Source organism: Rhinoderma darwinii, chromosome 5 (assembly GCF_050947455.1).
Source record: "Rhinoderma darwinii isolate aRhiDar2 chromosome 5, aRhiDar2.hap1, whole genome shotgun sequence".
In the NCBI taxonomy this organism is placed as follows: Eukaryota; Metazoa; Chordata; class Amphibia; order Anura; family Rhinodermatidae; genus Rhinoderma; species Rhinoderma darwinii.
The window spans coordinates 13,946,570-13,959,630 of NC_134691.1; the positions used below are offsets into that span (position 1 = coordinate 13,946,570).

A 13,061-nucleotide genomic window follows, 5' to 3' on the forward strand; every position below is an offset into this window, starting at 1 on the left:
CTGCTGGGGTCACCAGGAATCAGCTATAATCTGTGGAGGAACTCACACAAGTGTTCATTTTCCCTATACCGCCACCACAGGAGAAATGAAGCATTGCATAGTTCCCATTTAAATCAATGCATGTACATGCTGGGTCCTCCAGAGTAATAGACATTATTTGTAGCCACTCTTTGCTTTGGTTAACAGATAAGTAGTTTCACACAAGCATATTACGTGTGCATTTCTTCGCCCATATTACAGCCCCAAATCATGGCTACGATCCGTTTACCCATAGTCATATATGTTGCTGTCACTTTGACATTACATGCCGTCTTGACATTAAAGAGCTTGAAAGGGATTGAATACAGTCCTAGAAGACCTTTACTGTCTCATATACGACTTCAGGACAATCGGGGTACTTTCGATTTGCGGCAAATTTATTCAGACCGATACGAATTCGACAACCGGTTCGATCGAATAGGACCCAAAACAAATTTCAGGATATTCGCTCATCTCTAGGTTACTGTATAATGCATTGTTGCTTATAATCATGTGTGGTAGTATGTCACAGTTTACGCTAGGCTACGATAGTGACATGGCGTCGCTTTCAGGTCATGGCAAAGTCGCGTGATTACTGCGACTACACAGCAACTTCAATCTTTCACTATGGGGAAAAAAAAAGTTGCAAGCGTCTATGTGACTATAACAAAAAATCAGACCAAAAAGTCCTAGCCTAGTTCTCCTCATGTGGCTTTTTCTAGATTTGCTTCTTAAAAATGGCTGCTTCATGTTGAACGTGGAGTTCTATCTGCAGGCGGCATGTGATAGAGCGGGAGGAGCTGAGCAGATTGATATATAAGTTTATAGGAAAAGATTCAGTATAACTTGTAATTTCTTTAATTGTTATCCCTACTCAAGATTAGCATATGAGTCCAGGGGCGGTCCTTCTCAATGTTTGACTCCGCCTTTCGGACTCATAAGCCCTAATTGAGTAAGGTTATAAATCAATATATGACAAGTTTTACTGAGCCTTTTCCCACAAAACTATATATCAATTCGTTCAGCTCCTCCTGCTCTACAGATAGGACATGTTCAATGCGCTTTAAAGCCTAATTCCTCTGCAAAAACGTATCTTTACCAACTTTAAAGATCCCATCACTCTCTGCACATTAGTTCACAGGTGCGTCGTGGTCTCCGTTTATAACAAAAACCATGAAACCGTTTCGTACGGAGTATAACATTGGCGCCAGATGGACTCCATTGACTTATAATAGGGTCTGTCAGTTCCGTCGTGGTTTCTGACCTTTCAGATCATGGGTGGATTAACCTGCTCTTGCCCTGTACTATTCCAGGTCCCTACATAAGTTATAGTCTTTGACCACAAGTCAGACTCCGTGGTCACTGAGACAGGAAGTGATGTCATTTGATGACATATGCAGATGGGAGGTCAGATAGCAATTTCACAATAGATACTTTGGGAAGGAGTAAATATACCCCAGACACCATGGTACTGAGTAAAGGTGTCATAGTGACATAGAGTCATAGAGCAATAAACTAGCGCCCCCTAGTGACTTGTGACCAATTTTATATTTACAATAAGGAAAAATACATTAATAGTAAATGCAGGAGATACTTACGTCCACAGACGCCTACTTCGTACCTAGGCGTGTCCCTGCTGTAGTCACAGTATAGCCCCTTATGCGTGTCACACGTATCCGCCTCAGTACAGTTTTCCCCCAACTGTTTTGCACACGTCTTACAGCAGTCGCAACCATCTGTGTCCAGGCTGATCCCAGGTGGGCAGACAGGTGGGTCTGGAGGGCACTCGCATGGCCATTTGCAGTACTGAGTCCTAGAGTACTCTTCGGAGACAGCAAGGACAGGTGGCATTGTGGTGGTGTTTTGTAAAAGTACCTGGAATTAAGACCATAAAAGAGATTTATTAAAGTAGGGTAATATAGACAATACCATGAAAATTATATGGTAGAGGGGATTCCAAGAGTGTTAGTGGAGATGGCAAAATTATAGCCGCAAGTCCCAGACCCAGCGGTTCAAGTGAGCTGAACTTAGACTACCATAGAACCCTATAGTGATCTAAGTTTGGCTCCTAATCCTCTGATTTCCTTGACACAGCTGTAGTATAAAATGATGAAATTATGTTTGCCTCTGTTCACCACTAGGGGGAGCTCCATGCATAGAGGTTTATACAGCTCCCATTGAACATATGACAAATCCATGGTCCTTATTTAATGGGCCCACTTTCTGTATTGTGATCCCCACTGTACAGAGACAGCGCTTGAGGACATGTTATTGTATTTTTAGAGCCACTATCGAGGTATTATCTCTGTAAGTTCTCACTCATATGTGCAGTCATGTTACACAGGTCATGAAGGAATACTCCGTACACCACAATTAAAGTTCTTTTTTTCAAGAATCGTTGAGAAATGAGCAACAAGACCATATTGGAATTGTATTGTGTTAGTAAAAGAGGTGGAGCTGTGACAACCCATTGTGTGAAAGTGGGTTGTTCTGACATATTTTCTTAGAACTCCGTTCCTCTGTTATTCCTCCTAGAAATATTTAAATTTCTGAATTATAGCCAGGACTGTATAGTAATAGAGAATAGAAGCGCTGGCGTATTCAGATTAACTAAAGCTCAAAAATATAGTGAAAAGTTCTGCAAATTAGTAATATACAGTACTTTGTGTTTCAAATCTTAACCATTTTCAAGATTCTTGCTTGCTGACAGTGAATAGGAACAGAATATATTTTTATTTTTATTATGGATGCCAGAGGCTGTATGTGCGACGTCGACGTTTCGGTCAGACAGACCTTCGTCGGGCACTGAGCCGTGCTGGGGACTGGATCGGTACAAAATGATGCGTGTATAGCGCTGCTGTGGTCAGTAACCGGCGGCTTACCGCTCTGTGTTGGCGCCAACACAGAGCGGTAAGCCGCCGGTTACTGACCACAGCAGCGCTATACACGCATCATTTTGTACCGATCCAGTCCCCAGCACGGCTCAGTGCCCGACGAAGGTCTGTCTGACCGAAACGTCGACGTCGCACATACAGCCTCTGGCATCCATAATAAAAATAAAAATATATTTTTGTAACACAAGCAAGGTGTGCCGAGTACAAATTCTTAACCTATGCCCGGGTTGGGACCCTACCTCGAGCACCCAAAGAAACCAGTGCCATCTGAACACAACCATAAGTGAATAGGAACATTCTTGTTTAGATGCATTGGACAAAAACCTGTACACAATAGAGATGAGCGAATCGATTCTACACGATTCAAATTCGTTATGCATTTCCCAAAAGTATCGGATTTTGGTGAGTTTTAGAGATGAGAAGAAGACAAGAAGATGGAGGATCACATGACCTGGTGGGCTTCCCCATCATGCCTTGCAGGCAGCCCTTCCTCTGGCGCAGCCAATCATGAAGGGTATTGGGTGTGAGTCACTGATGACATTCATACGAGTAAGAGCCACTATAAATACTATAAATTCGCTCATCTCTAGTCCACAACTGATACTTCTCACAGCTTAGAGTTTGTTACAATAATATCCAGTCTAGACAATCCTCTGTGACCTAAATACATCAACAACACAAATCTTTCTCCTGTCCTGATAGTTTGCCACAATGTATCAGAGCGAGTGAAATGTATCAATCTGGAGTCCATAGAATTCATAGGGCCCGCAGCAAAGTAAATGATGCAGTAACCGAGTGGTATGCGGTAATGTCACATATTGCACCGCTGCTAATGACCAGCAGGGGGTGAACAGTCATGGTTTTTCAGGCCGCATTGCTACTAATGGCCAGCAGGGGATGAGCAGTCATGGTTTTTTCAGGCCTCACTGTCACTAATGGCCAGCAGGGGGCGAGCAGTCATGGTTTTTAAGTCCACACTGCTACTAATGGCCAGCAGGAGGCGAGCAGTCATGGTTGTCCAGGCTGCACCAATTCTAATGTCCAGCAGGGGGCGAGCAGTCATGATTGTCCAAGCTGCACCAATACTAATGGCCAGCAGGGGGCGAGCAGTCATGGTTTTTAAGTCCACACTGCTACTAATGACCAGCAGGAGGCGAGCAGTCATGGTTGTCCGGGCTGCACCAATACTAATGGCCAGCAGGGGGCGAGTAGTCATGGCTGTCCAGGCCGCACCAATACTAATGGCCAGCAGAGGGCAAGCAGTCATGGTTGTACAGGCCGCACTGTTATTAATGGCCAGCAGGGGTTGAGAAGTTATGTTTATTCAGACCGCACTGTTATTAATGGCCAGGAGGGGTTGAGCAGTCATGGTTGTCCAGGCCGCACTGATATATTAATGGCCAGCAGAGGGCGAGCAGTCATGGTTGTCCAGGCCGCACTGTTATTAATGGCCAGCAGAGGACGAGCAGTCATGGTTGTCCAGGCCGCACTGATATATTAATGGCCAGCAGAGGGCGAGCAGTCATGGTTGTCCAGGCCGCACTGTCATTAATGGCCAGCAGAGGGCGAGCAGTCATGGTTGTCCAGGCCGCACTGTTATTAATAGCCAGCAGGGGTTGAGCAGTCATGGTTGTCCAGGCCGCACTTTTATTAATGACCAGCAAAGGGCGAGCGGTCATGGTTGTCCAGGCCGCACTGTTATTAATCGCCAGCAGGGGGTGAGCAATCATGGTTGTCTTGGCTGCACCGCTGTTGATCGCCAACAGAGGGAGTGCAGTCGTAATTGTCAGTTGCCCCGCTGGGAATGGCCAGCAGAGGGCAAGCATTGCAGGAGAGAGCCCTCCACCTGTAGGTAATTACTTTATCAGTCCTGGTGGTTTGTTCTCTGGCGGTTCCTCCTGTTGGTCACTACGGTATTATTTTCCTGTGTTTGACTCGACGTTGTTTTGTCGACGATTGACCAGATTCATCTATGTACTGACCTCTTACCTGACCCCGGATATACCGGTTTCTGTATCTGCCCGCCCATTACTGATGAAAACCTGTTTGACCGTGAAGATGTTTAATACCCGCCATCTGCAGCCTGACCGTCAACTAGGGACTATACTGTGGACCGCCACCTGGGAATTTTACAGGTCCATACCTCCTTGCGGGGCTGGCTGGTTATCCTGCGCCATCCCAATTCCGGTCCCAGTTATTGTTTACTCCTGTATTGAGATCTACTTTCCCAACATGTCTGCTCAGTGTCGCTGTAATGTGCTCCTGCTGTGCGGCGCTACTCTGTACCACCGCTCGTTAGACGTCACCCTAGTTCCGACCACGCTGGCCGCGGACTCGCATCCCGGTGCACTCTCTGACTTACCGTTTTATGCAGAGCGTTACACATAACAGATCATCTACAGAAAGCAGAATCCACATAGTAGGGCTAAAGAGCAGAAGTTACCTACTTACATTTCCCTACAAATAAGTACAACGTTCCTGCGCCCGGGTGGCCCCCACCATCTCTGGGTCCCATGGAGGCTGTTACAGCTATAGTTAAGCCCATGCGGATTGTATAGACTGGATAGAATTGTACGAACCCTCAGCTGTGAGAAGTATTAGGTTACTACAGGTTTATAGCCTCTGGGTGTAAACAAGAATGTTCCTATACACTGACAGCAAGCAGAGATCTTGAGAATGGTAAGGAATTGAAACACTAAGTATATTGTAAAGGTGCAGGATTTGTCATCCTACGTGATTAAGCTTTTTAGACACAAAACTGGACGACCCCTTGAAATCTGGTGGCGTTCAGCCCATATTAGACTGAAGTGTTAACTTCTGCGCTAATCCGCATAAAGCAGAGCAGGAAACGGGCCGTGCCTATGGATCCTGTGTCAGTCGTCAGCCCAATGTTTACATTTGCTCCCTGCTATCTGATAAGCCGGCCTCCGTACACCCTGCCAGGGCTGCAATACCACCCTATGTACAGGCAGTATATAATAACCATGTATATCATGTACAGGCAGTATATAATAACCATGTATGTAATGTACAGTCAGTATATAATAACCTTCTATATCATGTACAGTCAGTATATAATAACCATGTATGTAATGTACAGTCAGTATATAATAACCCTGTATATCATGTACAGGCAGTATATAATAACCATGTATGTAATGTACAGGCGGTATATAGGAACCATGTATATAATGTACAGGCGGTATATAGGAACCATGTATATAATGTACAGGCGGTATATAGGAACCATGTATATAATGTACAGGCGGTATATAGGAACCATGTATATAATGTACAGGCGGTATATATAAGAGCCGTGTATATAATGTACAGGCGGTATATATAAGAGCCGTGTATATAATGTACAGGCGGTATATAATAGCCGTGAATATAATGTACAGGCGGTATATAAGAGCCGTGTATATAATGTACAGGCGGTATATATAAGAGCCGTGTATATAATGTACAGGCGGTATATTAGAGCCGTGTATATAATGTACAGGCGGTATATAAGAGCCGTGTATATAATGTACAGGCGGTATATAAGAGCCGTGTATATAATGTAAAATTGGTCCAAAATCAGTGATAAATAGGTATACGTTTAAATTTATTGAAATACACTTGTTCTACCTGTATAAACGTTTAAAATAATTCTTTAATGATAATTTATTAAAATATAGTAGGGCACAAAGTGCCAAAAGATCCAAATACAGGCGTTGGCAGCCAGATCAAGAATGCACAGTAAGAGGAGTGTGAAATGGACAATCAACATGCACTGATTGAACAGTGCCTGACAAGTCTGATGTAGTTTTCAACACCTCTTAAGATGTGCTGGCAAATATTGGTAAGATCTGATTGCCACAGATTACAGGCACACTTCCCTACGCGTTTCTGCACCACATTAGGGGAGCGTCCTCAGGGGTATGAATTGCCTGATATCACTCGTATTAGTTCACGAGATGCCGGTCAGCTGATATTCAGCTGTTCAAGTAGTATAACGGCGCATACGAGACACTGATGTCGGTCTAGCGCGCGCCGGAGAAACAAGGAAGCTTTAAAGCCCTGGCCCCACCTCCCAGGCATTGCGTAGCAAAGTGCCGATCCAATGGGAGAGTGAGACGTCGACCAGCGACGCCCACCCACAGGTCGGCTCCCTAGTAACCACGCAGCCAATGGAACAGATGCAACAAGCATCTATGGTAACAGGGGGGAGCTACAGGCGGCCGAGCATACAATGCCGATAGCAAAAATGAAAACAAGCGCCATGTGAATGACAGGGCGATCGGGGAGACACATAAACAACCAAACCACAGTGCAAAAATGTAGCGAAGATGGCCATCGAACATGAAGAGCAATGATTTAGTAAAGGAAACTGACAACTAAGACACTAGACCATGCACGAAAGTTAAACAGTGGAGACTAAGTGTCAGTAATTGGCAGGAGTAGTAGAAATAGATAACTAATGTCAGTGATTACCAGGAGTAGGAAGAGTAAGACAAACGGACTAGAAACAGCTGACCTTCTTATAAGAAAGGAAGATATGAGATAGAATCATTGAGGCCCAGTGGTTTGATGGTTTGCATCCTGAAAATCCACTGGGCCTCCTTTTGTAGAATACGTTTGTCCCAATCTCCTCCCCTAATAGGTGGCTTGATAGATTCCATCCCTTGGAATTTAATGACGGAAGAATCATACGTACGTGACACTATGGAGGTACTCAGGAAGCTTGAAGGGATTAAGGTTGAATCCAATGTCCTCTTGGCGAGCCTGGATGTGGAGGCCCTCTACAGCTCCATTCCCCATTCCTTGGGATGTGGGGCTGTTGAGTATTTTCTCAATGAGAGAGGGGCCCAATTCAGCGCACACAACCAATTTATACTCAGCCTTTTACGCTTCGTATTGGAGCATAACTTTTTTGTCTTTGAGCACAGGTTCTTTCACCAGCTAAGAGGAGTGGCTATGGGTAGCCCCTGTGCTCCCACCTATGCCAATCTCTATCTGGGCTGGTGGGAGAGGGAGTTTGTATTCTGCGATAAGATGGAGAAGTATATCCCGTCCATTTTATTATGGTTAAGATCTTAAGAGGTGTTGAAAACTACATCAGACTTGTCAGGCACTGTTCAATCAGTGCATGTTGATTGTCCATTTCACACTCCTCTTACTGTGCATTCTTGATCTGGCTGCCAACGCCTGTATTTGGATCTTTTGGCACTTTGTGCCCTACTATATTTTAATAAATTATCATTAAAGAATTATTTTAAACGTTTATACAGGTAGAACAAGTGTGTATATAATGTACAGGCGGTATATAAGAGCCGTGTATATAATGTACAGGCGGTATATTAGAGCCGTGTATATAATGTACAGGCGGTGTATAATAGCCGTGAATATAATGTACAGGCGGTATATAAGAGCCGTGTATATAATGTACAGGCGGTATATAAGAGCCGTGTATATAATGTACAGGCGGTATATAAGAGCCGTGTATATAATGTACAGGCGGTATATAAGAACCGTGTATATAATGTACAGGCTGTATATAAGAACCGTGTATATAATGTACAGGCGGTATATAAGAACCGTGTATATAATGTACAGGCGGTATATTAGAGCCGTGTATATAATGTACAGGCGGTATATTAGAGCCGTGTATATAATGTACAGGCTGTATATAAGAGCCGTGTATATAATGTACAGGCGGTATATTAGAGCCGTGTATATAATGTACAGGCGGTATATATAAGAGCCGTGTATATAATGTACAGGCGGTATATATAAGAGCCGTGTATATAATGTACAGGCGGTATATATAAGAGCTGTGTATATAATGTACAGGCGGTATATATAAGAGCCGTGTATATAATGTACAGGCGGTATATAAGAGCCGTGTATATAATGTACAGGCGGTATATAAGAGCCGTGTATATAATGTACAGGCGGTATATAAGAACCATGTATATAATGTACAGGCGGTATATAAGAACCATGTATATAATGTACAGGCTGTATATAAGAGCCGTGTATATAATGTACAGGCGGTATATTAGAGCCATGTATATAATGTACAGGCGGTATATATAAGAGCCGTGTATATAATGTACAGGCGGTATATATAAGAGCCGTGTATATAATGTACAGGCGGTATATAAGAGCCATGTATATAATGTACAGGCGGTATATAAGAGCCGTGTATATAATGTACAGGCGGTATATTAGAGCCATGTATATAATGTACAGGCGGTATATATAAGAGCCGTGTATATAATGTACAGGCGGTATATATAAGAGCCGTGTATATAATGTACAGGCGGTATATAAGAACCATGTATATAATGTACAGGCGGTATGTATAATAGTGTATATAATGTACAGTCACTGACACTTTTCTCATCCTGTACATTCCTTACATATGAAATCATCAAGAATTACTGACATGATGACACGTTACTGACATCTCTAAACAATAGAGCCGTGGGCTATCCAGCGGAGCAGTGCAGTCCAGGCAGACCATCCCCGCCCGTCCGCCTCGTGTACTCAGCACAGCTGCCAAATCACACAAAATAATTCTAAGAGAACTGCCAAATATTGCAGCCAAAGCGTGACAGGGGCTCGGATCATAAACCCATGGGAACGACTGTACAGCTGCTGTAGAACTACAAGTTTCAGCATGACCTGCCGGGCAAAGGCTTAATATCCAATGTGTCAAGCTAAAGATTTCATTCTTCTTGTATGTACTTTCAATGTTCAGATGCAGCAGAGCGGAAGGCGTAATTTACAGATGTAGTAGAGTTGAGTTTGTCATTGCGCTGTTTCATCTGTGCACTTTTATAACTCGCTGAAAGATGATGAAGCAAGTTTTCCTGTAGTCATAATTGAGTATCATGCTAAATGGCAAACTCAGCTCTACTACATCTAGTAACTCTTTGGGGCTGTATTGTTAGTGGATCTTCATACATCTCCGAGATAAGATTACAAAGTGGATTCACCTGCAGTCCTATGTAAAACCACAGGTAACATAATGTAATGTGGTTATAAAATAAAGTCAAAGTAAGGAGGTTGCCTGGATAAAATAAATATTAGGCCTTGATGAACATCCTCCTATAATTTTCCTTCCTACAGAATCCTGAGTAATTTTATGCCCTCTTCTCCAGTCCCATCCAGAGCAGCACTCGAAATTCTGCCAATTTTCCGGTTTGCATGTTGTATCTCATTGCTGCCCCCTGCTGGTTCAGTGTCTGTGCAGAACAATCTTTGCTTAGGTGCTTTGAATTTGATCTATAAAACACTACATCTCCCAGTGCAATGCAGCAGGGGACATTGCATTATGGGATATGGGCTTAGATGTAATGGTTGGGGATGTTTTGGGAGACCGAGGCAGATGGGGGCGCCACACTATGAATATCACTTTCTAGCTTTTGTTTCTTTGCGGTTTTTGCTCCTCAGACCGGACCCCTGGACGCTTGCCCAGTTTGCCCCACACCCGTTCTTATAAAATGCAGATCTTACAGGACGTAATTCCGCACTACTGGTGGCTGTTGCAGGAGGGCGCCCACTTTATCTCTCTTATAAGGGCGTGTGATGTGGCAGGAATGACAGGAGGAATGACAGGAGGAACATCTGGCTGCAGGCTGTTTATGGACAGGCAGGTGTATGAGGAGATAAAACCATCTAGGTCACTAACGATATGATGGACCATACGGGTGACCCACGGGAAGGGGAACCGAGCGTTGAACTGCACGAGATCTGGGTGTGATGGTGGCAGTTTTGGCCAATTCTGAGTGTGGATCAGTGAAGGTGCAAAAACATGCTCGGGGGAGGGGAAATTGGCGAGAAAAGTCTGATTGGCCAATGGCGTGACTCAGGAGGAGGGCCACTTTTTAATTATGGGTCCACCACCTTATACTATAGATCCCATACCTACATTGAAATCCCAATTTGTTCGATATTTTAAGCCCCACCCATGCTCCGCCCAGGAGCAACTCCAAAACAAGCCCCGCCCCTTAGGATCCGTGAGCAAGTCGCATAAAAATCTGACTGTTGGCAACCATGTCCTTAGTATTAGTGACGGTCAAAGCTGAACACTAGTAATCTCGCCCGCCTGGACTATTTTTGTTGTTTTATTTTTGGAAACCTCATTCTTGGTCGGACTTCAGCTTCTTGAATGAAATAATCGCCTCATGCCGCGTTCCTGAGCTCTTTGCCACACGTCTCACAGTGAAATTTCTTCATCCCTCTGACAGAAGCTTCTCTCCGGTTACCATGGAGGCCAAATATTATCTTGAAAACTTTCCATTTCTTGCAGATTTTTTATTTTTCCCCCTGTGGTTGAAGTAAAGGTTTCTATGAAGAAATGTCATTATTGTTGAGTTATGGAGGTTAAAGGGGTCCTATAACTTTCAGAAGTCCTGCTCATGTAGCGAAGCGCAAAAAGTTATGTTCCTGTATCGTCTAAATCAGTGATCCCCCCCCAACCACCGGGCCGCACTTCTTTGACGTAGGCGTCTTTTTACGTGCCGTCTTTTGACAGCGACGCGTAAAATTAAACCTCGTCTGAACAGAACATCGTAAAACCCATTGCAAGCAACGGGCAGATGTTTGCAGGTGTAAAACGCCTGAATTACGTCTGAAAATAGGCCGTGTGAACATACCCTTAAAGGTACATTTGTGTAAGTCACAGCCCCTTTTTGGTCTGGTTAGCGGGACATTGTAGCAAAAAACAAGATTGTGAGGATTTATACAAATAAGAGAATAGGCAAATAACAAAGTCAACTCTGCTGCATCTGTATGAACACAAGTGGAAATGTAACAGTGGGATGTAGCATTGACATTTTTCTATTTAGCGGCTCATTGATATTCAGTGATTCAAGTAACAACTGGAAGTGCAACCAACAATGACGGGCTGCGCTGGTGACGTCACATCCGCGTGCACAGAGGGACATCCGGAGCCACAGAGGATGCACAAGACCAATGAGCAGAATCCGTCAAATATAGTTCGCAATTTTGAGCCCAAATTGATTTTTAAATCCCAGAAAATCCCTCTAAGCCCTTATTCACTCGACAGGTTTCCCGGCCGGGTGACGGCCGTTCATAAATCGCCCGGCACCCGGCTGCAGTAGGAACAATAGACCCCTAATGGGGCTATTCACACGACCGATTTTTTGACGGCTCGGGAAACCTGGCCATTAAAAAATGGTACATGCCCTATTTTAGGCCGTTTACCCGGCCGCCCGGCTCCCATAGAAGTCTATGTGGCCGGGTAATACACGGCCATCACCGGAATGTGTCCCGAGTGATGACCATGTATTCCGTCGCTCGCGCGCTCTCTCTCCTCCTCCTCCTCCTCCTCACAGTGCAGACTGCATGTGAGGAGGAGGAGGATCTTTTTTTGCTCCCTGTAGGAGTCGGCCGGGGATTGGGGATTCCGCTACAGGAGAAGTGAGTGACTACACTGTCCATGTAGGGACACAGCGACGTCACTCACTTCTGAAGCGGAATCCCCGACTCTATGGCCGGGGATTCCGCTACAGGAGAAGTGAGTGACTACACTGTCCATATATGGACACAGTGACGTAACTCACTTCTGAAGCGGAATCCCCGGGTCGGGGATTCCTCTCCAGGAGAAGTCAGTGACTGCACTGTCCATATATGGACATTGAAATCAGTGACTTCTCCTTGAAGCGGGGGGGGGGGGGGGATGGGTGCAACCTACAGGGGGCTGTGTGGCATTACCTACAGGGGGCTGTGTGGCATTACCTGCCTGGGCTGGGTTGCATTACCTGCAGAGGGCTGGGTGGCATTACCTACAGGGGGCAGTGTGGCATTACCTGCCGGGGTCAGGGTGGCATTACCTGCCGGGGGCTGCGTGGCATTACCTGCAGAGGGCTGGGTGGCATTACCAACAGGGGGCTGGGTGGCATTACCTACAGGGGAATTGGTGGCATTACCTGCCGGGGGCAGGGTGGCATTACCTGCCGGGGGCTGCGTGGCATTACCTGCAGGGGGCTGGGTGGCATTACCTGCCGGGGGCTGGGTGGCATTACCTGCCGGGGGCTGGGGGGCATTACCTGCCGGGGGCTGGGTGGCATTACCTGCAGAGGGCTGGGTGGCATTACCTGCAGGGGGCTGGGTGGCATTACCTGCAGGGGGCTG

At 45.2% G+C, this 13,061-nt stretch overlaps 1 protein-coding gene across 1 annotated transcript in view; it reads right to left on the reverse strand.

Annotated features, from left to right (window-relative positions):
* The window catches only part of CCN4 (cellular communication network factor 4), a 55,782-nt gene that overhangs the window by 12,460 nt on the left and 30,261 nt on the right, over positions 1-13,061 (reverse strand). The window contains exon 2 of the mRNA XM_075827958.1: positions 1,617-1,893. Coding sequence (XP_075684073.1) covers positions 1,617-1,893 — 277 coding nt within the window. The remainder of the gene's footprint in view (positions 1-1,616; positions 1,894-13,061) is intronic.